This window comes from Xyrauchen texanus, chromosome 1, assembly GCF_025860055.1.
Source record: "Xyrauchen texanus isolate HMW12.3.18 chromosome 1, RBS_HiC_50CHRs, whole genome shotgun sequence".
NCBI lineage: Eukaryota > Metazoa > Chordata > Actinopteri > Cypriniformes > Catostomidae > Xyrauchen > Xyrauchen texanus.
In genome coordinates this window covers 54,167,838-54,194,217 of record NC_068276.1, presented here as the reverse complement: position 1 = coordinate 54,194,217, position 26,380 = coordinate 54,167,838, and the positions used below count along the sequence as shown (strand labels likewise).

The 26,380-nt window shown below is 38.1% G+C and overlaps 1 protein-coding gene across 1 annotated transcript in view; it reads right to left on the bottom strand.

Moving 5' to 3' along the window:
* Positions 1 to 26,380, bottom strand: part of LOC127649234 (PH domain leucine-rich repeat-containing protein phosphatase 2-like) — an 81,725-nt gene extending 55,345 nt beyond the window's left edge. Inside the window, exons 1-3 of the mRNA XM_052134246.1 lie at positions 26,241 to 26,380; positions 21,395 to 21,672; positions 9,572 to 9,705 (exon numbers count right to left, since the gene is read on the bottom strand). Of these exons, the coding sequence (XP_051990206.1) occupies positions 9,572 to 9,705; positions 21,395 to 21,666 (406 nt within the window). The 5' untranslated portion in view covers positions 21,667 to 21,672; positions 26,241 to 26,380. The remainder of the gene's footprint in view (positions 1 to 9,571; positions 9,706 to 21,394; positions 21,673 to 26,240) is intronic.

Below are 26,380 nucleotides of genomic sequence, written 5' to 3'. Positions count from 1 at the left end.
GCTTGGCTCTCTGACATCATAGCAAGTGATCTGGAAAAACACTTTCTTACACAAGGGCTCAAACTCGGCAACCATTAAGACCACAGAAACAAAACACACTTTTATCGTGAATCTCTGCTAATAGAACAAAACTGTGGATAATTGATTATGCACCAAGATACATTTGCAGCCACCAAAGGCACCAATATAAGCTTTCAGTGTGGTAAAGAAGCCAGAGCTCTCTTAGATGAAGAAATCCTCCATAATTGCATGAGAACAACCTCTCTGAGAGCAGATTAAAGCCATAAGTCGTAGGAGCAGTAATGGAGGATGCCTAAATGTCCTCCTATCAGGACTTGGAAGTGAATCCTCAGCCTCTACTGTAAGTGGCTGGCAAACAGCAAAGATGTGAATCATCCACAATGGAAAAGCCCTCAGTAAAGCGATTTGTCTTAGTCTCTGGGCTCAATCCCTCTGATGATGGTTTAACTATCATGTAAAGTACCGTGCAGTATAGTCTCACATAGCAGACTAACTATAAACAAAATTACATAACGTTAATTTCCAAGGAAACAAATTCATACAAGTGCTTGACCAAAATAATCAATGAAAAAACACAAAACATTACCACATAGTTGTTTACTATTTTGGGAGCAACAATGTGAAAACAATTGCAGAAACATTTGTAAACTTCTGTAATCTGAATTTCTGTCTGTAATAAGTAATAAGTACTTATTATCTCAAAGACATAACAAAAAAAAAACAGTTGTGGTTATGGATATCTAGTTTACTCGAAGAGCCCTATGAAATCCATTTCATTTTTCTTTCCAAATTCCATTTTATTGTTTCCTAAATTCTATGTTTTCCATTTAAGTTTTTCTGAATTCCATGTTTTAAAGTTTAACAAAAATGTACACATCAAAATGGTGTCTAATCAAATAAATTCTTAAAACTTTAAAGGGGTCATGACATGAGAAACCAAATTTGCCTTGATCTTTTGGTATATAAGAGGTCTTTGTATCATTAAAACGTCCTGCAAATTTAATATTTTAAGACGTCCTCCCCATTCTAAACGAATCATTTATTTAATCAAGCTCAAAATACAGCTCGTTCTGGATTCATGGTTAGAAGTGACGTGTCGGTTAGAAGTGACGTAACAGCGTTTGCATATGACCGCCTCCAGCACAAGATAACTCACGCTTTAAGCGCAAGACAACTACGCTCATTTCAGTATCGCCGTGCGCCTCACAAGTGTTCAGTCGATGGACAGCGAGCTCTGACAGAGACTACTTGTGCACAGGAAAATTACGATGCCACACAGATGTGCTGTTCCTGGCTGTGGTCAAACAAAACCTCTGAATAAGCTGCCGAAAGATCCAGACGTCAGGGAAAAATGGATGCAGTTTATTTTTTGCGGACGTCCCAGTCACGGCAGTGTTAACTTAAGCGTTTGTTCTGTACATTTTAAGGATGACTGTTTTGAGAACAAATCTCAATATGATGCTTTCTTTGCCAGAAAACTGTTGCTCAAAGATAAGTCCGTGCCGACTATTCTGGGAACAATGACGACGCAAACTGTAAGTAATCTATTTTAAACTTTAAACTACTTTTTAAAGCGCAATTTCATTCATTATGAATAATCACAGTGTTTTTACTTAGTTTACTTGCATATTGTTCTGGCTGGGGGCGTCAATAATTGATACATAGGCACTGACGTTAGCCAATCATAACAGTGGGCGTTAACACTGAAGTCTTAAATGGAAAACGCCCCCAAAACAGACTGTTTGAATCAGAGGATGAGAAACAGGGTGGGAAAAGGTCATAAATCACTAGATTTTAAAAGTTTTTCTTAAAAAAAAAATATATTAATACTATAATTGCACCTAAGGGAACATAATAATACAATAAAAAAAACATGTCATGACCCCTTTAAATCAAATGAAAATACAATACATTTCCAATGCAGTAAGTGCATCCATTGCTTAAATATAAATATGATGTATTTATTATTATTATTAATAATAATATATTGTAAAGTAGTAAAATATTTCTGTCGTAATTTCTTAAATTTCACTTCTGCATTTATATCAAGCTTATGTTTGAGTCATTTGCAATTTAATAATTACAGTAGGGCATATCACAATTGTATTAATTGTGCATCCATACCATAATTTATATTCCAAATATGTCACATTCAACATTTAATTCCATTTTTAAAATAGAGTTAATTCCTGTTGACGTTTTCCACACTCGGGAAGTCAAAATGCCCTATACTTGCTACTACATGCCTCAAACAAAACTCTGAGTATCTTTCAAAGATTGTATGCCACAAATCTGGCAAACTTTCATGAAATTAGTTCTTCCTCTAAAACGCTCACTGCAGCACCCCGGTAACTAATATGCACCATACACTGGCAAAAACCTGTGTACCCGACTCCCTACGTTATGTAGAAACCAGCCAGCTCTTTAACAGAAACATCAGACTTTCTGTGAACAGACTGTGTGGGTCCATGAAAGATCAGTCTCCAAGAACAAAGTATTAAAAAAAAAAAAAAAAAAATATTTAAAAAGGCAAATTCACAATCTATTTGCAAAATTGTGACAAAAGCATTTAGCTGTGTTGGCAGATCAGTATGGCTTCAAAGAGCTCAGCCTTCATCAAAGAACAAAGTCTTGAAATTATTTCAGTTTAAAATAGATTAAGTCCGCTAACAGGGGGAACCAGTAGGGGCTGAAATACAGGTTTGAACAGCGCTAAGCCCTGGTTATAATAAACATATGAAACAAGGACCAATATCAGTAATATAGTCTGACTTTGAGAAATGCTGTTAGTGGCATTTCCATATCACCTCTAAGCCCTTATGTATAAAGGAAAATTAATAGTGACTCTAAGAGGAAAAGCACACTCGGCTTGAATGAAACTTGAATTGATAGTAAAACTGAGACCCAACTACATTGCAGCGAGAATTCAAATCCCTGATCTGGTTATGAATGGGATATATTGATTTCTATTCTGATAAACATTTGTCTTTCTATCAGTTACCCAGTGTTTTTACTAATCCTGAGGCAGTTATCTTATTATTTCTAATAATTATTTCTAATAATTATTTCTAATAACATATGGAGATCACATTCATGTCACAAGTTAAAAATACATGTTCTAACACTATTAGTGTTGGTGTAACTTCCTATTTCCTCAAAGCTTGCAACTGTATTTATTTAAAAGCTTCCACCACAAAAGGTTGATCTCAATAGCCAAGACATACAGAACATTCAATACATTATTAACAAGCAAAACATTTATTGCCAAATATGTCATATGCCCTCTCCGGTTTGACTTTGAGGATTATAGCAGAGTGCTCATCTCATAAGACCATAGATTCACCAATACAATCAAACAAAAAAGATCTAAGAATTATTTCCATGGTCTTTATATTTGTGGATGGATTGATGGACAGACGGATGGACGGACACATTAGGATGGTGTATTGATCCAGATTTTTGGATTCAAGAACGATTCTCTCGATTAAGGTTCATTTTGATATATTCCAGCTATAATGTCCATTTTGCTTACAAAATTATTTTCTGCACATAACCTAATAAATATTCATGACAGAAGCTAAATTGTCCCCACCACTTTTTTTTTAAAGAAAGTGTCACCCAGTGAGTCAAACCCAAAAATATTTTCTCAACATGCAGTGAAAGGAACTTCACCACTATACTACACCAGCGAGTGAAATCTGAAAATTTGGGAAATCTGAAAATTGTCCAGCAGTTTATTTGCATTGAAGAGGGTTTATGCATAGAGTAAAAGATCAGTCTTGGGATTTTAAGAAACAATATCGAATTGTTAAATCAAGATGACGATTAATCTGAAAAGGGATGTGCAAGGATGGTTGATTAGTCGACTAGTCGTGCAACAGTTGAGTAGTCAATTATTGAGGTCGACTAGTAATTTTTTAAACAATAAAAAATAATTAAAAGGTTTTTACTTTTTTAATTTTAATATGTAAGACAGCGTATTAATGTTTGAATTATTGTAGTTTAAATATATATTTTTAAAATCACAAACACTATTACAATTAGTATAAATAAGAATAAACATTATTTTCATAAATCTGACAGCATATCTCATATTTGCTGCAGGCGCTAAACGGAAAACAAGCGCTGTGTGGACAAAGTGGGAACTGATGTAGTACAATGAAATATTTGCGAAATAATGTCAAGAAAATGTTAATAATGCTTAGAATGTCAAGTATGCTCAGTATATATATATATATATTCATGCATATCTATGAACGCTATCACGCCGATTGTATGAGCATAATGCAACCCACACACTGTTTTGGGAATACTGTGTTCTACAGTTTTTACTTCATTTATATTAAAATCTATGAATTTTACTTGTTTTACTCGTTATGTAGTGGAGACACGAAGAACAAAAGATGTTGGAAAAACATGCATTTAAGGGTGAAAAACACCGCTACAGCAAACAAAGCAGCAGAACAATTTACTATCAGACTTTTCGGCTAGGAGCAATGTTCCTGTTGTTTCATATATTATCCGTAAGTCTTTATTTTAATGATATAGACACTTTTGTGTGCAAAAAAGTTGTTATCAAGCATATTTATTTTTTGAATAGCTAATCTGTTATCCTATTGAGGGAATGTGCTTAGAATATATAGCCTATTATTAATGAACGCGCCTGATTGGTGTCTTTTGGAAATTACTCCAGCCTAATTATGCAAGGCTTCATTGAACGACTAGTCGACTAACCATCGACATAACCCACCGAGTAGTCGATTGTAAAATTATGTTGTTTTGCACATCCCTAATTTTTTTTACCCAGCCCTATGTATAACCATAAAAAAGACACACAAAAATATACATAATTTATATAAATTATAATTCACTCAAATAAGTTAACTGGAGTCTGAATATGTATGCATGTGCTCCAGACATGTCTCAGCTTTGCTAAACTCACAGTTTCTCTGTCTGCTCTCTGAGCATTACCCCTGAAAAGTTAAGGCAGATCACAGATCAATACCTCATTAGTGACTAAATCCAGCACCACACATGATTTATTTAGCCATAATGATGGCCAGCAGTTCCCGTATCCAGCGGGATTTCGGTGAAAACAAAACGTATAGCTCAGAAGAAACACCCGACCATGCGAGGTGAATCCAGTCCAGAACTCACCACCCATGTCATGACCCCAGGTCTGAGGGCCTGTGTTTGGATTTTATCGGATCTTATGTCAGTGTTTAGAGATGTTAACTCCCTCAGATTATTCCCTGGCCACAACAGGATTTTCAAAAGCGGGGAAGGGCTGAGGAAATTGGACAATCTCTTTTCATTAAAAATATACTCATAATACTCTGTAAAAAGGTTTTAGAGGAATTTTAAGAAAAGTTTCTTCTCAGAATACAACAATACAATTTTAAAGGGGTAACGTGTCAATAAAAATGTAATTTTCTTTGATCTTTTGAAATGAAATAGTTTGACATTCTATGAAAATACACAATAACTTTCAGAACTCAAAACATCCTCCAAAGTCCAATAGAAAGAATGCTGAAAAAAACTACTTTTCTAAACTGAACTTTCTGACAACAGAAACCCAAAACATTAACACATAACTGCGCACATTTTACATCAATTGGTGTCAAGTAATAAGTATAAAGTCAGGTGTATCAGGGTATATCAGTATGATCACAACATCACCGTGCAGCTGGGTACAACTACAGTATCGCCTTCCAAAACGGTCAGAAGTCTAGGGGTTATCATCGATAACAAACTACATTTCACGGACCACATCTCAAAGACCACATGATCATGTAGATTTACACTCTACAACATCAGGAAGATAAGACCTTTCCTCTCTGAACATGCCAAACAACTGCTTGTTCAATCACTTGTCATAACTAGACTGGACTACTGTAACGTTATCTTGCAGGCCTCCCTGCATGTGCAATTAGACCTCTGCAAACGATCCAGAATGCAGCGGCACGTCTGGTCTTTAATTAACAAAAGAGAGCGCAAGTTACACCACTCTTTGTCTCTCCTCACTGGCTGCCGGTTGATGTATTCAATTCAAGGCTCTGATGCTGGCATACAAAACAGTCACTGGGTCTGCTCCAGCATACCTAAAATCATTTCTGCAGAACTACACGCCCACCAGAAGCCAGCGGTCGGCTAAGAAACGTCGCCTTGTCATACCAACACAAAGAGACACCAAAACATTTCCACGAACTTTCAGTTTCATCGTACCACATTGGTGGCATGACCTTCCCAACTCCATCCGTGAAGATGATTCACTGTCTGTCTTCAAATACGACTTAAAACACATCTTTTTCCATGAACACTTAAACAGTAACTAAAAAAAAAACTAAAAAAACTGCACTTTCTGTTTTGAATATTATTCTGATGCTAGTGAAACTTTGTAATATGGCACTTTTGTACCACTGTCTCCTTAAGATGATTCGCTTATGTTTTCCGATTTTGTAATTCGCTTTGGATAAAAGCGTCTGCCAAATGAATACATGTAAATGTAAATCAGTATATCCGGATACCTAAAAACCAGAAGGATGAAACACTTTTTTTTTATTCCTGGGAGTCTACATCACACAGGATCTGACTTGGTCTCCCACCTAGTAAAGAAGGGCAAACAAAGACTGTTCTTATGGAAGCTAAGGAAGGACCATCTGCCCCTAAGCTACTCATTAGCCGCTTTTCCACTTTAGGGCCAGTATCCATTACATTTGATAGAAAGTAAGAAAAATGAGTCCCTTCATTTCACTTAATTAAAACCTCTCAGTGACTGTCTGAACTTTTACAGTGACACACACATTGCTTCAATGATGGAGAAAATTATCTGCAACTATACTAACAATGTCATCATCTCACTAAGGGTTAGCGTTACTCACACCAGAGAAAAGAGAGGTTATTGCATCATCTGAACTATTTGCCAAAGAAGCAAAGCATTTTGATATAGCAGTACCTTCAATGCCTTGAAATGTAAAATAATAGCAATTGAAAAATCAATAGTTGGCGGCAGTAGATCAATGCAACATTGTGACAGTGTGATTACAAAACTATATGGTATTGATCATCCTCCACACATTTGAGAATTAGGGATGTGTGTTTGGGGCTTTGAGAACACCAAGCATACAACACTATTCTGCTACAGCTCACCTGTCCCTGAAGTCACAATGTACAAATGAAGGGGATGCAGGCCATCCATTCAGCCTCGGTGGCTATATATCAGGCGAACATGCTGGGCTGTAGCTCACCACTATGACCCTGACAGGACCTGAGGATGAGAAATGGCATGTCTCCTTTCCCCAGCCGATCTGACAGATGGGCATTTACACACTGCCCCAGACGAGGGAGAGCACAGGGGGACTTAAATATACCGGTATGTCTGGTATGGCAAGGGCAGTGTGTAGGACTCCATGTTGCATATGTAAAAAATGTACACCATGTTATATAGATTTTTAGGGCTAAAAGCCTATAATTATGTAATTAGTGGTGCTTGTTAAAGCAAGTATGTATGCAAGTATTTTATTACAGCTTATACACAGGGTTAGGGATTTAATCAAACCCCTAACCTTAAGCATTAATCTTAGAAGCATAACTCCTTCCGCACTGTTTGTGCTACGGACTTAAATGATGCCTCAAACCATGCTGGCTTGTGAAAAAGAGATGTGCTTTTAATTCTCTAAGCGATCAGACTTGCAATCTTCACCTGGAATATGATAAAAGGGGCAAAATAATCACATACTGTACACTTACATTGAAGGATGGAACGAGCCATTTGTAGGGACCAGAATTACATACTGTAGAAACCTAGGCTCTTTTCACATAGGCCAGTGAGCAGCCACCTAACAACCTAAGAAGCACTCAGAACGCCCTAGGAACCACACAGCAAGATGCAACACCCTGGTAATGAGCTTCAACACTGTAGCATCTTGGAGGCAAGTTTTGCATGGGCAAGCATACCGTGTGTATTTTATATAAACACACACAGTATACACACACACACACACACACACACATATGTAAACGATGGATGGATGGATGGATGATATGTGAAGAGGATGCAAAGAAGAGAATAAAAGTAAATTAAATTATGTACAATTTATTACTTGTGTAATTATTCTTGATAGTGATCACTAAAAAATATCTGTTGTTGTAGTGATTTTTAAGTCACTGCAAAAATGGCCGGTGGAAAAAGGGTAGAAGGTTTGGATTTTACAGGAGGTGGTTATATAGGATGTTTTCACCACTTTGAAAAATTATTTTTGATAAAAAAAATTTTGTGTGTTTTAATAAGTGAATAAAGTATCCTCACAGAATATATATCAAACTACTCAAGTATTCCCAGCTAATACCATCCTTTTACCATGGTATTGTTACTGTAGTTTTGCAAGGGATAGAAAAGGGAGCAAGTGGAAAGTTAAAAATGTAGTAGGGCTCAGGTACAGAAACTTTAGGGAGGCACTGGTCAAAAATGGCATCAAAAATCCCCCAGAATTCAAAATGTAGGGAAAATATATATTTTTTCATTAGTAACATCTGATTTAGTACTTCATATTCTATAATAGTTAGGTATACATACAGTATTAAGGAAAAAAATAGGAATTGATAATTGATTTAATTCTTAGGGTAAGTAATAAATTATAAGTCTTGAGCATTTGTATTCAAGAATCGATAAAAGTATTTGACAAATGTATTGCACACAGTTTATGTTTTAAATGGTTATAGAAAATATGCCCTCATAAAGTTAATAAATCCCATGAACCCCCTGCAAATATTGCCCCTTAAATGTAAAAGTTCATTTTTGACACAGCTGAAGCTTATTTTGAACCAGCTTTTGCAATCTCAAACAACCAATAACATCATCAAGGGAAGGTTTGTACATGATGGCATGCTGGAACAGAAGTATAATTGGCATCCTTTGAGTGACTCATGAGAAAGAGCTAGAATCAAACACAACCCCTTCAACACAGATGTTGACATACACTGATGCCTGACACTAGAAAAATCCCATTATTCAGCACTATCATTTCAAAGAAAGAATAGGGAGAAGGGTTGTATACTAAAATGCACCAGATCAGAGGGGGCGGCAGATTTGTGCCTTTACAGGAATAGTAGACTACACCCAGTCACAAGGAGAACGGAGCCAAAATAAGTGCTCACACAGAAACAGAGGCTGATCCGGTGGACTCTAGAAGTTTGCTCTGGAAAGACAGCAAACTGATTACAGAAATCTGGGCTTTTGGTCAGGTCAACAGATATAACATTCCAGTGCCATCATTTGGAATTATCATCAATGTTTAAAATGTGGAAAATTGTGGGAAAATTAAGGTTACCGCAACTTCCGAATCAAATACATTTGGTAAACATTGACCACCAAGTGACCGACAAGTCAGCTACTTTCTGTACGGTGAGTCCAATAGTAAACATGAGTGGCTGAACTCGATTCGATTTTGGCACTCTGTGTGTTAATTTTGGGCCTGAGCTCAAGCCAGCAGTGGGTAGGTAACGCACCACACAGATGCTCTGGACAGGCCTCACATGGGCCACAACTCACCACTGTAAAATCGGATCATGCAGCTGAGGTCTGAGTTGGCAGCTTCCTGCTGTACTCGGAGTGGGTCTTCATAACCCATGGCAGTCAGATAGTCATAGACCATTTGAAGAGGACGCTCGGAGGGGTCCAGCCTCCTGAAAACAGAACAAAAGACAAGAGATAGGAGTCAAATCTGAAAATCGGAAGAGCCTGGATATATATACACGAAATGACAACTGAAACACGACCACACTGAAATACAACTTTCTTAAAACGAGAATTGGAACGTCATTCACCAAGTTCAACATATGCCCTGATCCTTTAGAGATAGACCCTTTAGTTAACTATTTAGGTACATGTGTTAATGCTGGTGACAAACTGATACATCGACCAAGCCAATTAATCCGGCTGATACTTGGCCATATTGAGATTACCGTCATCAGCAGATAGGGCTGTGTAAAAACACTGATTTTCCAATTAATGACAATCTTCATTTGAATAATCCTGACATCGTTTTCTAAAATCCTAAAATAGTTATTTTACTTGTTCTTTAAAGTTTACTTAGGTTTTGGGCGTGTTGATTATCATCTCTGTTAAATAAACAGAAACTGAACTGAATAGTTTAGGCCATGCTTCCGATTAGCTGCTATTCTATGAAAAAAAAAATAATAATCATGGAATTAGCATCTAATAATTAAAAAAAATAACACACGTTCAAAAGGGGGCAAAGTACAAACGCAAACTGCAATTTTCCACATACAGTTGAAGTCAGAGGTTTACATACACTTAGATTGAAGTCATTAAAACACATTTTTTTAACCACTCCAAATGTAATATTAGCAAACGATAGTTTTGGCAAGTTGTTTACTTTGTGCACGACACAATACATTTTCCAACAATTGTTTACAGACAGATTGTTTCACTTTTAATTGACTATATCACAATTCCAGTGGGTCAGAAGTTTACATACACTAAGTTAACTGTGCCTTTAAGCAGCTTTGAAAATTCCAGAAAATTATTTCAAGCCTTTAGCTATGGAGCCAAATCAATCTCATTAATAATTCACGCACAAAAAATGATTCACACATGCGTAGACATTTTCACATGCATGAAACCTAATTCACGTACACAAAAAAAAATAAATAAATCACGTGCGTGAAAAAAATATATATTCACAAAAAGCTACTAACATGCGCAAAATAAAAGTATGCATACGTAAAATACATTTTACAAACGCAAAACATACTTCATAGATATACAACTAATCGCAAAAAGTTTTGAATGTTTAAAATGTACGAGTGTATCCATGAATCTGAATTCACGTGTGAATCCCCTTGGATTTGTGTGTGTGTGTTTTTGAGACTTTCCTGGCAGAGATCTCTTCCCACGTGGGTCTGTCGTACTCTTTAGCCAATCAGATGCGAGCTTAACCAATCATAGCATAAGCCAGTGATTCTGTGCACCTTTTGCGCAATATGGATTAATTAGAATGGAAATGAAGCCTTACTTTTTTTTTTTTTTTTTATTAAGATTCAAACAAACAAAGTCAATGTACAGTTAAAACTACAATAATACCAAAAACAAAGGTTGGGATTTACTGTACTTACATTTATGTATATGAAATTTAGCAAAAATTACAATTAAATTTATAATATAGTATTCTTTCCTTTTATTTGAGGGGATATTAGTAAAACCAAATATAACGTTATCTAAACATAAGGAAAAGGTGGGTTCAATGTTATCAATTATAAATCTGGTCAAATCTTTCCAAAATGTCCTTACATGAGCACAATGCCAAAATAGATAAAGCAAAGTCTCAGGCAATGTATTGCACAAAGAACAGTTCAAATCAATATCCTTTTTAAATTTAACAAGAAAAATATGAACTGGGTATTATCAGTGTAAGATTTTGAAAGTTATTTCCTTAACTTTATTTACTAATAAATATTTGTTTGGTAAAGCCCAGATAATAAATAATTCCATAATAAACCTTCCACCAGTCTATTCCAATAAACAGTTTGGCATAGTGACAATGTCTTTATGAAGTAAGGAATGGATAGTTTTATTAATATTTAAAACTCCAGGGGCAGGAAATGAAGCCTTTACATCAGTAATCCAGCATGGCGAACGAAGAACAGGAAGCATGGGTAAGTGAAGTAAAATGTGTTTGGACAATAATGTATTGTGACTGAAAACATAATGAGGACAGTATTGATACTTTTATTGAACAAATAAAATAGGCAACTTACTAATACTGAGAAATAAATCTGAATATGTATGTGCGACTCTAATAATAAAAACAACAATAATAATAATAATAATAATAATAGCAGCATTTACTTCCCGTTCTTCGTTCGCCATGCTGGATTACTGATGTAAAGGCTTCATTTCCGTTTTAATTAATCCATATTGCGCAAAAGGTACGCAGAATCACTGGCTTATGATATGATTGGTTAAGCTCGCATCTGATTGGCTAAAGAGTACGACAGACCCACGTGGGAAGAGATCTCTGCCAGGAAAGTCTCAAAAACACACACACACAAATCTGAGGGGATTAACACGTGAATGACGATTTGCACATTCAGATTCATGGATACACTCGTACATTTTAAACATTTGAAACTTTTTGCGACTAGTTGTATATCTATGAAGTATGTTTTGCGTTTGTAAAATGTATTTTACGTATGCATACTTTTATTTTGCGCATGTTAGTAGCTTTTTGTGAATATATATTTTTTTCACGCACGTGATTTTTTTTTTTTGTGTACGTGAATTAGGTTTCATGCATGTGAAAATGTCTACGCATGTGTGAATCATTTTTTGTGCGTGAATTATTAATGAGATTGATTTGGCTCCATATTTAGCCAATTAGCTTCTGATAGGAGGTGGACTGAATTGGAGGTGAACCTGTGAATGTACTTTAAGGCATACCTTCAAACTCTGTGCCTCTTTGGTTGACATAATGGGAAAAATCTAAATAAATCAGCCAAGACCTCAGAAAAATGTTTTGGACCTCCACAAGTCTGGATCATCCTTGGGAGCAATTTCCAAATGCCTGAAGGTACCACGTTAATCTGTACAAACAATAGTATGCAAGTATAAAACAAGTGCGAAAAGTGCAAATCAATCCCAGAACAGTAAAAGTCCTTATGAAGATGCTGGAGGAAACAGGTAGACAAGTATCTATATCAACAGTAAAACGAGTCTTATATCGACATAACCTGAAAGGCTTCTCAGCAAGGAAGAAGTCACTGCTCCAAAACCACCATAAAATAGCCAGACTACAGTTTGCAAGTGCACATGGGGACAAAAATCTTACTTTTTGGAGAAATGTTTTCTGGTCTAATGAAACAAAAATTTAACTGTTTGGCCATAATGGCCAACGTTATGTTGGGAAGAAAAAGAGTGAGGCTTGGAAGCCAAAGAACACCATCCCAACCGTGAAGCATGGGGATTGCAGCATCATGGTGTGGGGTTGCACTTCACAAAACAGACGGCATTAGGAGGAAGGAAAATTATGTGGAATTTCAAGCAAAATCTCAAGACATCAGCCAGGAAGTTAAAGCTTGGTTGCAAATGGGTCTTGCAAATGGACAATGACCCCAAGCATACCTCCACAGTTGTGGCAAAATGGCTTAAGGACAACAAAGTCAAGGTATTGGAGAGGCCATCACAAAGCCCTGACCTCAATCCGATAGAAATTTGTGGGCAGACCTGAAAAAGTGTGTGCGAGCAAGGAGGTCCACAAACCTGACTCAGTTACACCAGTTCTGTCTGGAGGAATGGGCAACTTATTGTGAGAAGCTTGTGGAAGGCTATCCAAAAGGCAATGCTACCAAATACTAACAAAGTGTATGTAAACTTCTGACGCATTGGTAATGTGATGAAAGAAATATAAGCTGAAATAAATCATTCTCTCTACTATTCTGACATTTCACATTCTTAAAATAAAGTAGTGATCCTAACTGACCAAAGACAGGGAATGCTTTCTATGATTAAATGTCAGGAATTGTGAAAAATGTATTTGGCTAATGTGTATGTAAACTTCTGACTTCAACTGTACCATTAAGTTTACAAAGAAATATTAAAATAATATAAATCGCTAGGTGTATAGAGCTAGGCGATATGAATAATATGCTTCTCATCTGACACACGCATCGTGTATCATGTGAGTGTCGTGCACACGAGTCCAACTGGCCTCCCGTTATTTACAGGAAAGCACAGAGTGGGATAACTCGTTCTACTTAATAATCTTTGAGCCAGGTAAAACCCTGAGAACAAAACGTCTCCGCAGAACGTGACCATTAAACTTGTTGTTAAAACAGGTGAGATGTCTGGTGTGGGTTTAAAAATGAAGCATGCATAAGAAAATTATGAAAGCCAAAAGATGCGCTCTGCATTATTTCGGTCATGTATTTTTTTCCCAGCAAGAAGTGTTTACATAATTTCAATTTATTTTCAATGTTTTACATTTATTTTTAGTCTCTAATTATCTTTGTTGTATTGCTTTGAGAAGATCTTGAGTTTGAGGAAATGTTATAATAATAATAATAATAATAATATTTGTCAACAACATATCAGACTAAAATGTGGCATAATGTGAAATTAAGCATTATGGTTAGAATGATTTGAAATCAAGTTGTAAGCATATGTTTTTCAATATTTTATTTGTCAAGTTCCAAATGAATAGAAAATTAAATAGTAGTATTTAATTTACTGACTGGTTTATCTAAAATAGTCATTTGCCTACAACACGTTTAATTAATATATAAACCAATTTTTATTGATTTAAAACTCACTTTGGTTGCGTCACATCATAAACAGCATTTTTATGACACATAACACTTCCTGAGACCACTGCATTCAGAGTTGTGCTCTGTCCAGCTGTGTTTAAAAACAAGAATGCTTCCTTATTGCTGCCTAATCAGTTAATGACTGTCACAGTCTGAGTTGGACAGTCAATCCTGTCTGTCTGTCTTAGCATGTGTTTGTGTGTGTGTCTGTGCTTCCCGCTCTCTCCTTCTTGTGTTTTGCAGGTGCCACATAGAGAACATCAGCTCTGTTGCCAGGACCACTGATTGTTTCTCCACCCAGCTCGTCACCAGCGCCACCTGACTCCAGTTACCTTACCCTATAAATCCTCTCCCTTGTAGTTTGTTCTTTGCTGAATTGTTTTTTGATGTTAGCTGTTTGTGCTAAGCTGTTTACCAGTTCCTGTCTGTACTTCGGTCTAGTTCTGTTTTTTAGGTAATAGTGTTTCTCTCCCTCAAGAGAGTTTTTGTTTGTTTAATAAGTCTCATCTCTGCCTCTCTGTGACTGGGTCCTTCCTGCAAACTTGTGACAGACTTAACCAATAGTGTATTATGTATGAAAGTGTCATGAGTCTCATTCGCTGAAACTAAGGTTAGGTTTAGATTTAGTGATAGGATTAGGTTTAGGGGTAGGTGTCGGGTTTCCATGGGAGTCCAAATAAACTTTATTGATAAATAGAAATGTCTCCAATGTGTGTATATATATATAGAGAGAGAGAGAGAGAGAGAGAGAGAGAGAGAGTATGTATGTGACTCCTTTGAAATTGCCTGCATTTATGTCGAAATTTGTCCAAAAATCTGGTTTGTTCGAAGTTACAATAATGATCAAGCACAATTTGTTTTAACTAATAGTTCAAATCCAGGGCGTGCTGAATGACTCCAGTCAGGCTCCCTAAGCAACCAATTGGCCCGGTTGCTAGGGTGGGTAGAGTCAAGTTGGGTTAACCTCCTCATGGTTGCGATGTGGTTCTTGCTCTCAGTGGGATGTGTGGAGAGTTGTGCATGGATTCCACGGGGAATAGAGTGAAGCCTCCGCACGCGCTGGGTCTCTGCGGTTGCTCAACAAGCCACGTGATAAGATGCGCGGATTGACGGTCTCAGACGCGGAGGCAACTGAGATTCATCCTCCGCCACACGGATTGAGGCACGTGACTACGCCACCCCGAGGACTTTGGGAATTGGGCATTCCAGATTGGGGAGAAAATCCACACAAAAAAACAAGTCTTAAAAGAATTACTGGAATCGTTACTGGAACTGTTAAGGAAACGGAATCGTTAAGAGGAACCGGAATTGTTAAATTCCTTATACTTCCCAACCCTACAGACATCCTATGAACATGGCTGAGCTGAAGCAGTTCTGTAAGAAATGATGCTCCAAAATTACTTCTGAACGTTGTGCAGGTCTAACGCTTGGTTGAGGTTATTGCTGCTAAAGGAGGATCCACTTACTTTTTCCCACCGGGAACCGGGATGTGTTCAATAAAGACATGAAAGAATATAATTGTTTGTGTGCTGTTAGATTAAGCACATTGTGTTTGTCTAAACTTTTGACTTTGATGAAGATGAGATCATATTATATGAACAATTAATGCAGAAAATCCAAAGGGTTCACATACTTTTCTTGCCATTGCATATATACAGTATATATATTGCATACGGTATATACACATTTACTTATATATAATCTCAGCATTATATCTGTGCCAGGGGGTTGCAGAACTCTCAAACTCATAATATAATTTAAAATTCCAAGTGGGCCTGTACAAGTTCCTGTTCTTGTACCCTAGCATTGAAAAGGCATGACAATACACAGGTGCTTCAGGTTAAGGTCAGACTTTCAATTCAAACATCCTGAAGCACTGACTCTCCCTCTGAGGTGGGTCTTTTCCCAGTCAAGCAGACAGGTAATATATCCATATCCATGGGGATCACGTCTAGTCATCTCTATAGTCAAACTCAATATCTCAAAATTCATTAAATTGTTTGTGTAAAAAAAAAAAAAAAAAACTGAGCTTCTGTCTGACAATATTCCCTCTAAACAAAGCAAATAATCAGTCTGCCAGTCTGACACGATGATCTGTTTGTGATGAAGGCATCCTGCATTTTATTAAAACTGTCCAGGCTCATAATCATCCACCTTGCGCTACGCTGCCTTTCTCCACCTGATTAAATCGTCATCTCATTCCACTGTTCTAATCCTGTTATGGCTCTGCATGGTGCTCTGAAGCAGATAGGCTTGTGAATGCTACAATCCCTGACCCATAACCTGGCACTGCAAGAGTGCAACTGCTCTGAGCTACTCGACCCCCATGCTAGCAAGCAGACCTGTCAGCTGCCCTCCTGTTTAAGCAGAGCTAGTGTTGGCGGCCTTGCTGCTTGACTCAGCTTTACCACAGAATTGGGCAAAGGAACAGGGCTTTGCAGTAGGGATGTAAAAAAACGGTCAACTAATCTTTAAGGAAGCATTGCACATTTTCCTGACTCAGACCAGAAGTGTTTTGGGGGGTTGTTTACATACACGTTTTTGCTATTAATTATGTCAAGGACCTTTTATGTTTTATGTACATTGCTTGATTTTGTACATTTGCTAACATCTTTTGCATTTCTTGCATTTGTTTCCCACCTTTTCCCCCCATTTTTCTTGTTCTTTGTCTTTCATAACTTTTGTAATGAAAGTTCAAAAATGATAAAAGGGTGTTTCTTCAACTTCAAGCACTTTTGGCACTAGCGGTTTCTAGAAAGTTATAACAATTGTCACACTCTCAATTTATTCTTTTAATTTGTCTAATAACAATCAGGCATGTGATCGGCTAAGCACAAAAAAGCAGGAAAATGTACAGAGCAAAGTAAGAGGCAGCTAAGATGCCCCCCCTCCAGTCAGTCATCATTACATTACATGTTCTTACAAGTGCTGACACCTCTTCATCGTGTGGCTAGTATAATTTCTAGATTGTGCCTTTAAGTTCACAGAGTTTTTACAGAGAGTGTTCTCCCAAAAACTCATGTCCATTTTTATTACATCCATAACCCAATTTTGTTTTCTGATCTAAACGGAGACAAATTTGTCTAGACTGAACATTTTCAAATGTCTGCACTGTATCTGCAGGGTTTTATGATTATACAGAGAAACTGTTAGATATATGTGCAGATAAATTTCACAATTTCACTGCAAATGTCACGTCAGAAACACTGGAATTGCAGCTAGCGATTTTTAACCTGTCAGCAACTGTGGCAACAGTACAAACCTGTTTTGTATATATATATATATATATATATATATATATTTATTAGGGGCTAAATTGTGAGGTGTGGTGCAAATGATGCCATGAAACATTTTGAAAATTGACAGAAATAATTTTCACACAATAAATATTGTGTTCACACAAAAAATGGTTTGTGTTTATTTCACTCTTTGTTTAGATTAGTTTTAAACATGAACATTTGTAAAAATGTTTTATCGATTGTGTCTGGGACCAGGCTAAAACGGTAAAATCTATTCATAGAAGACATTTGTAGACAATTGTACATAACAATAGACATTGTAAAAAAACAGACTTCGTCTAACAAAACGAAAACTTTAATAAAGTTTACAATAAAAAAAAAAAAATCAACCAATGGAAAGTGCCTGAAGTTGAAGAAACACTACAAATGCCATTCTAAAAAAAAAAAAAAAAAAAAAAGATGCATTCTTGAGTTCAAAAACAGTGCACAAAGTATTAGAACAGAATTCAACAGTCTCGAGATTTCTTTTTTTTACCCTAAAAAGGCTTCTGTATCCTCTTACAAACATTTAAGAGGCTAGGGCATGGAGAAATGCGTCGGTCAAAATTTTTGTGAGAAATATGGAAAAGGTCCCTGCAAATACTGAGAACATACGATTTTGTATTTAAAGTCTGGCATCAACACACAATATTTTTCTAAAAGTAAAAAAGGCACACGACCTCGAGGGAAAAGCTCCAATCTTTTCAATGTTATTTTCATGATTTCTACAAGCTATAAAATTGAAAATAAAAGCATTATTCCCGAAAAAAAAAGCAAACATGGAAGTGTACTATGTGGGCCCTAATGTGTTAGAAAATAACAATTAAATAATTTTCAAAGGTACCTTTATATGCTTGCCCTTTTTAAGGTTAAAACTGGACGCGCTTGTGGCGGGACTCTCGAAAACAGCGCGAGACACAACGCAGTGGCCAAAGACGTCTTTCTGAAAGGCTGTAGTGGCTTTAAAGGGGGTGAAATAAAACAAATGCAACTGTTCAGTTTAGGGGTGCAACAACTAATCGATAATGGAAATAATCGTCAACTAATTTCATTATCGATTAGTTGGATTTATGCTGCGAGCACGGAGAAGCTCGGTAAATGACTTCACTTTACAGCCCAGTGAAAATGTGTTGCATGATGAAACTCGTTTTAAAAAACGGAGACAAGCGGGAAAAAACCACGACCCAAGTTGTCCAGTGCATGGGAGCACTTATTAAACACTTCAAAGAAGATCACAATAAGCATACAGTTTAAATGTGCAGCGGCTGCTGCTTCAGGTGCATGAAATGAGGGCTTGTACTGTTGAGATTGTTTTGTACTGCAAAAGTTGTTGCTTTCCAGCACGTAACTTACATTTTACTGCTATTTTCTATGTTTTATAATGTATGTGCCTATTTTGCAAAACTATTTGTTTTACCACATGCGAGTCACCATTAAACTTCACTGAGCAAACGAGCGCACGTCAATCAAACTGTTTGCAATGGAGAAAAGGGGCACAATTATTATGATTAAACTCGTGCTACATCATACTTTGACTTCAGCTTCAATGTATTAAATTGTGCCGGATTTTAAAGTGTTTTAGATGGTTTCTCCTCAAGCGAGCGCATAATACAATGAGCAACTAGAATTTGCACTGCGTTTACAGATATTTGTACTATATTATACTGTGTATAATGCTGAATATGATGTTTGTATATATATATATATATATATAATTATAAGGGTCCTGATATTTGATAATCATCCTGATAATGCCAAATCTAATGACCTATTTCACCAGTAAATCTATACCATGGCAAACATTATTTTATTGGATAAACTTACACATAGTTTTGAAAAGAATAGTTTAGAAACATGTAATCAGTGACAAAACTATTTTTAAAACCTAGAATTTTAATTTAAAATACTTTATGTATGTAATCAGTGACATTGTACAAGCATATGTATCTAACATAATTATGTATTTTTCAGCTGGGCAGAATTATTAATATAATAATAATAATAATTATTATTATTATGATTATTATTATTATTATTATTATTATTATTATTATATTCTGGTGTCACTATTGCCCTCTGCTGGACTGATTTTTAGTCCCATTCCATCCCTGATGATCATTTTACTCTGGTGGTGGCGTAGTGGACTAAAGCACATCACTGGTAATCAGAAGGTCACTGGTTCGATCCCCACAGCCACCACCATTGTGTCCTTGAGCAAGACACTTAACTCCAGGTTGCTCTGGGGGGATTGCCCCTGTAATAAGGGCACTGTAAGTCGCTTTGGGTAAAAGCGTCAAATGTTTTATATGACCTGAAAGTAATTAAAACTTAATATTTCATGATTTAGGCTTGTGAGAGTATAGAATAGTGAATTCAGTACTGTAAATTTAACCAAATCCATACACCCTTTATAATTTCTGTTTAAAAACACAGGAAATAAATTTTTATACGATTAATCGATTATCAAAATAATCGTTAGTTGCAGCCCTTGTTCAGCTAGGGTTTTATCGCACTAAGGAGCCATAAACACAGGACGCGTTTTTGTGTCTGTGCTGTTTTTTATAGATTGTTTACAATATTTACCAATTCCCAAACCGGATATCTGACCGCTGTGACACGTCTTGATGCATTTTCAACGTTTCAAGCCATGAGCACATGGATTCTGTTGCATTTGTTTGCTCTGTTCAGAAGCACAGCTGAAGCACAGCACTCTGTCAGCATGCTAATTAAAGCACAAAAATATATATAAGAAGAAATGTAGATAAACTAGTCAACAGCACTAATTGACAAGCTGGTTGCTGGAAGACTAGTCAAACATTGTGATCCATCCCTACTTAGCAGTTGCCTCAGATGAGGACGACTGCAGCAAACAAAAGACACCTTTGGGGTTTAATAGTTCCTTGCTGTTTACCTGAATTGAAATAAATAGAAAACTAAGGCAGAAAGCACACACAAGCACAAAATCACACACAAACACTACATCAGCAGATGTCCCTGCGAGCTGCCCTAATGTGCAGGCTCCTCGCAGCTAATTCAGCTTAGCTCACTGGCTTTACCTCAGCTCAGAGCTGGAGTATTTCCTGCAAAATAATGTGATTTCAGCCATCTCTGCTGCAGCCCAATAATTCCCAAAAGGGCAGAGAGAGGAGAAAGCATAACTTGCTCATCTCTCTTTTATCAGGCACACCTTCACAATCGCCACACACACAGCAGACAGTGGACACTAGAAGACGGAGGGCCTTTTAAGCACACACATACACACAGAAGAAAGAATACACTCGCCTTAAGACCTCAGGTAGTGTTGCAAACACCTGCATATCTTGAGTAGTGTTTGCTAAGCAAGGATCACTTTAACTATTGCTCATATTTAGGTTTAGGGATTAAAACAAACCCTTAAGCCAGTGTACTTTGATGTGTAACTTGCCCCACATTGATTGTGCTACGGATATTAATGATACCTCAAATCACGTGGCTTGTCGAGCAGAGATATGCTATTACTTTTTAAGTGATCTGATTTAAAACAAGTGAAAAACCCTACTGAAGGAGGGACCTGAGACATATCTTTACCTCTTCACCTTTAACTCATGTGACCAGTTATTTGTAAACAATGAGCATGCAATTCACCTTGTCCTTTTTGATAAACACCTTTACTTGTATATTTCTAGCCACAAGCTGAATGCTCCACAGTGAGAGTTTGATCAGGTTGTATGTTCGAGACAAGACCCTGTCTAGCCAGAAAAAGACAGTTGAGTGAACACAAGTTTGTGTGTTACCTGATTAAGTCTCCGTGGAGCTGCAGGTAGAGACCCTGAACATCTCTTTGAGCACAGAGCTCCTCAATGGTGGTGTTGGTCGAGCAGAGGACCAGTTTCAGGTCCGGCTGGGCGGTGGAGGTTGTCTGGGGGCCCGATGCAGGGGCCTGAGGCTCTGAAGCCCCGTAGAGACACACGCAGCCTCGCTGAGCATCACCCTTCAGCCAGTCCCGCTCGCGAGAGCCAAACCGTGTCTTCCGGGTCACGCAGCCTCGGCTGCCATTCCTCTTCATGTTACGCTGCGGAAAATGATTTAGATTAGATGTTGCTTCATTGCAGGGTATTTGTTTTTTTTGTTTTCAACAAATGGTCAGCAAAAGGAGATGCTTAACCTTCAAAAAAATATTGATTGTTGACAATTGTATTGAGATCAAACTAGATATTATATGTGCTATTCCATTTTCTATTTATTTTAGATAAGGTGTGTCATTTTTGCAACCCTGTTACAAAAATGCGGAACGTCTAAAAAGTAATTAATGGAAAGGAGTTGTCGAGAACCGGCTTGACAATATAAATAATATTTAAATTATAAACTTAACCAAAAAGACAAACACAAACACACAGGTGTCAAACAGCTTTCTGTAAATCTCTCTCTCTCTGACGCACTGCAGTCTCTGGTCGGCCTTTATCCCTCTTGGGGGCTAATTAGCCTGATTGGGGCCGGGTGTGTGGAATCATGACCCGGCCTCGCCCTCCGCCCTGCCACATTCCTCCCTCGTTCTCTCAGGCCGGGGAGCCGGCATGACATACACCCCCCTCTTTCCCTGGGGAGGGGCGTGCCTTCTGCCCTGTCTGCCGGCAGGTCATCCCCGTCTACCTGGATGAGGGATGGTACAAGGGGAGGGAAACAAAAAAAAAAGTGTGGCACCTACACGCCATAACGGAGATCTTGCCAAATTAACAAAACATTTAAAAAAAGAAAGGGAAAGGTCAACACGGAGCGGCAGTGGGAGAGAGAGACACTTACTCGCCGGTTCTCTGATACGCCGTAGCTTGGTCCTCGGCCACTCCTCCACCCTCTAATGGACGACAGCCGTGCCTCCTCGGACAGATCGGAGGCAGTCCTCCAGCCCCTGGCGGACGGAACGCCCTGCCGCGTTTTTGGTGCAGGGTAGGGGTCTCCTCCGCCCCTGTCAGCGGTAACCGCTCCAGGCGGTTGGTTAGGAGACCCACATCACCTCGCGGTCGGCAGCCGTTCCTCCGCTTCCAGGCGGCCGGGCTCCTCCGTCCTCCGGCAGATGGCCATGGCTGCTCCTTTGGGGTAGATGTTAGCGCCGAGAACTCTACTACGGCGCAGCCCTCCTCCTTCCCGTGTTTCGGCACCAGTGTAAAGGGATTAATGGAAAGGAGGCGGCGAGAACCGGTTTGACAATATGAATAATAGTTTAATATAAAACTCAACCAAAAAGACAAACACAAACACACAGGTGTCAAACAGCTGTCTCTCTCTCTGACGCACTGCCGTCTCCGGTCGGCCTTTATCCCTCTCGAGGGCTAATTAGCTTGATTAGGGACCGGGTGTGCAGAATCACGACCTGGCCCCGCCCTCCGACATGCCACAAAAACATTTTGGGATATGTCTAAAAAGTGTTTAAAATCCTTTAATTTGTATTTATAGCAATAAACATTCAATTAGCATAAAACTAACCAAACAAAAACAAAACAATGTCAGAATGGGTAACAAGGTTGCAAGTAACAGAGTTACAGATTAAGCCTAAATGAAGCGGTCACAAAAAGTAATTGTCGAACTTATGACAGATGTATGGTTTTAAATGTTGGATACAGAATATTTGATGTGTTTAAAACAATTAACATTATATAATATTTAAACAATTCAAGTTATAGTTTTATCTAACATATCTAATTCTCTCTAGGATTTTGTGACTCTAAAGTTTTAAGTAATGGGACTCCAAAGTGCACCCTATCCATGAAAAGTGCCATGCAATAAATAAACGCCAGTAGTGCACTGTGGTCTGGTGAGAAATTATGACCTTCTAGAAATAAAACCAAATAAAGTATTTTAGGACCCAGTCAGTCATAGGAAATCATGCCCGTGTAACCACGACTGTCTGGCACTCCACCCAGTAACACTAAGCTTGTTTGAGAGACACCAGGCTTTGTTTTTGGTTGCAGAAAACAGCAGCAGCCCAAATATTTACTAAGGGCACGAACGCCCTGGAAAGATGTGTGTGCCGGGCCACTTCTGAGATGATATCAGGTCATTAGTCTGGTGAAGTCATGCTCTCATGATGCTCTGCCCTGCTTAAGTGGCCACTGCACACTGTCATCAGTACCAAATACAGCAACTCCGGTCTATCAGACACCATTGCATACGTCACAATAGCACCATAGTTTCCAACTGACTATGCTAGGTCCACGCGGAATCTGTGCACGCAGAACTCTGCAGATTTCCGCAGTATCAGTGTCATTCCTATTAAAAATCAAAGATAGTACTAGCATGTATAAGATGCTTTTTGGAGCGTCACAATTTTGGCACCCATTCACTTGCATTGTATGGACCTACAGAGCTGAGATATACTTCTAAAAATCTTTGTCTGAGTTCAGCAGAAGAAAGTAAGTCATTCACATCTGGGATGGCATGAGGGTGAGTAAATAATGAGAGAATTTTCCTTTTTGGGAGAACTATCCCTTTAATAACTCTCCTAATCAGATACTTCACTCAACTCATGTTTTAAATATTAAGGTAATAACTATGTTTTAACAATGATTAATATTGATAAATGAAAACATCATTTTGGATTTGAATTCTGAGAATAGTCCATCTGTTTGTTGTTTTGTTTTCCCCACAAGGATAAGAGTAGATAACTATATAACACATACAGTGCTCTAAATATAGACAGAAAAACTGTTCCAACCTCAGCAAGGTAACTGCTTATTCACCAAAGCTATTTTGGGAGGGGAAAAAGACAAAAACTGCCATTTCATTTTGTTCTGATAATCTATGGCTTGCCTGAAAAAAAAAAAAAGACAAGCACATTTCCAGTAAGCCTATTATGTGAGGTTTTTTGAGAAGACAATGTCAGTGGCATCATCACGTCATACAGGCTCAGGTGGCGTTCACACAGGATACATTCATGCGTTCATACTATATCATATCATTAACAGCTAGACGGGGCCAAAGATTATATAGCAGAGATGGGCCACTTCTATAAAAATGAATGGGAGAAATTGGAACAGTCATCCAAGGAGCTCTGAGCAGCCAACGGTCAACAGATGTAGAAAGGAAGTTCTGCCTAACAGTTAAAAGAGCCAATCACCTTTTAGATACAGACATCACCTGTCAATCAACTATAGAAAGCATGCGCATTAGCTATACAAGCTGTGAAAATTTAGTTTTTTTGTGTAATATGAGGTAAAGAATCACAATTTATTATTCCAGTGTTATCAGATTTGAAATATGGTCTTGGAGCGTAATCTTGACCAATCATTTTTTAGATTTTGGACATTCTCCATTCAAGTAGATAGGAGCTGCACTGGCATGACTGGAAAAAGTCTCCCGATAGCGTTCCAACGATGGCGACAGTGGGGTTGCTAGAAATACTTTGACGGAGCACAGCAGAATGGGACAAAACATAGGCGTCTCGAGATGCATTTTTAAAAGTTGACTAGCCTATTTTAAAAGGGGCCGTTCACACGGTTTTGTGTCCCAAAAATGAAAATTAGCTCATATTTACTTTTCTGAGTTTCTGAAGAATATCTCAGCTCTGTAAGTCCATACAATGCAAGTGAATGGTGGCCAAAATTTGTAAGATCCAAAAAGCACATAAAGGCAGCATAAAAGTAATCCATATGACTCCAGTGGTTTAAACAATGTCTTCTGAAGGAATCAAAACAGTTTTGGGTGATAACAGACCAAAATATAACTATTTTTCCACTATAAATCTTGACTTCAGCACTCTAGTCTCCTTGGCAACTGCTCATGATTTTAAAATTGATTACACTCCCTCGAGCTATCTGGCGCTCTGCGCGTGCATCAAGCACTAGGAAGTGTAATCAAACTTGAAATCACGATCGTGCCTAGAGACTGTAATGGCAAGATAAACGGTGAAAAGGGGTTGCATTTTGGTCTAATCTCACCACAAAAATTATTAGATTGCTTCAGAAGGGTCGTACGGATTACTTTTATGCTGACTTTATGTGCTTCTTGGAGCTTCAAAGTTCTGGCCACCATTTATTGCATTGTATGGACCTACACATCTGGGTTGGCATGAGGGTGAGAAAATGACGAGATTTCCATTTTTGGGTGAACTATCCCTTTAAAAAGAAGTTCTTTAGCTGTTAAAAAGCGTCTCGAGACACTTTGTCTATTACGCTGCGCCTAGCTGCGGATTTTTAGAGGTGTGAAAGGCCCCTTTTGACACGACGTCTTTAAAACGCACCGCTCAGGACGCGACGTCTATCTAAAGTATGTGTACTCAGACCAACAATTAAAAATAACGCAGACGGAACGAAAGAACGCGTCTGTGTGTGAACGCCCCTAACAGGTTTAAAATACAGTGCAACATGTCAAACGATATCGCAACCATTCTGATACAACTCATAACGAGCTATAAGAGAATCCGGAATGCGCCTAGCATGCCCAAGAATACTGTCTAGGTAGGCAGCTCACTAGATTTTGAGACACAGAAAGACTGTGCATAAGACAGAGCGACGGGTAAAAAGTGTTGTACAGATAATTGTTGATGCAGTTCACGGATTCGCACGTACTTTGGCCCTGCTGCTTAACAGCGATTGCGCTCTAAACAGCCGGGCAAACACGGACATGTAAGTCAGCTGGCTCCGATACCTTTAAAACGCGTATTCCCGTCCCTGCTCGGGCTGTCGGCGCGAAGGCTCGGTCTGATCCCGCTTCATGGAGCACCGGGTTCAGCGCTGGTCCAATGCCCGCCCGGCCATCCTCCACATCAGCTGCATTTTTACGCTCCG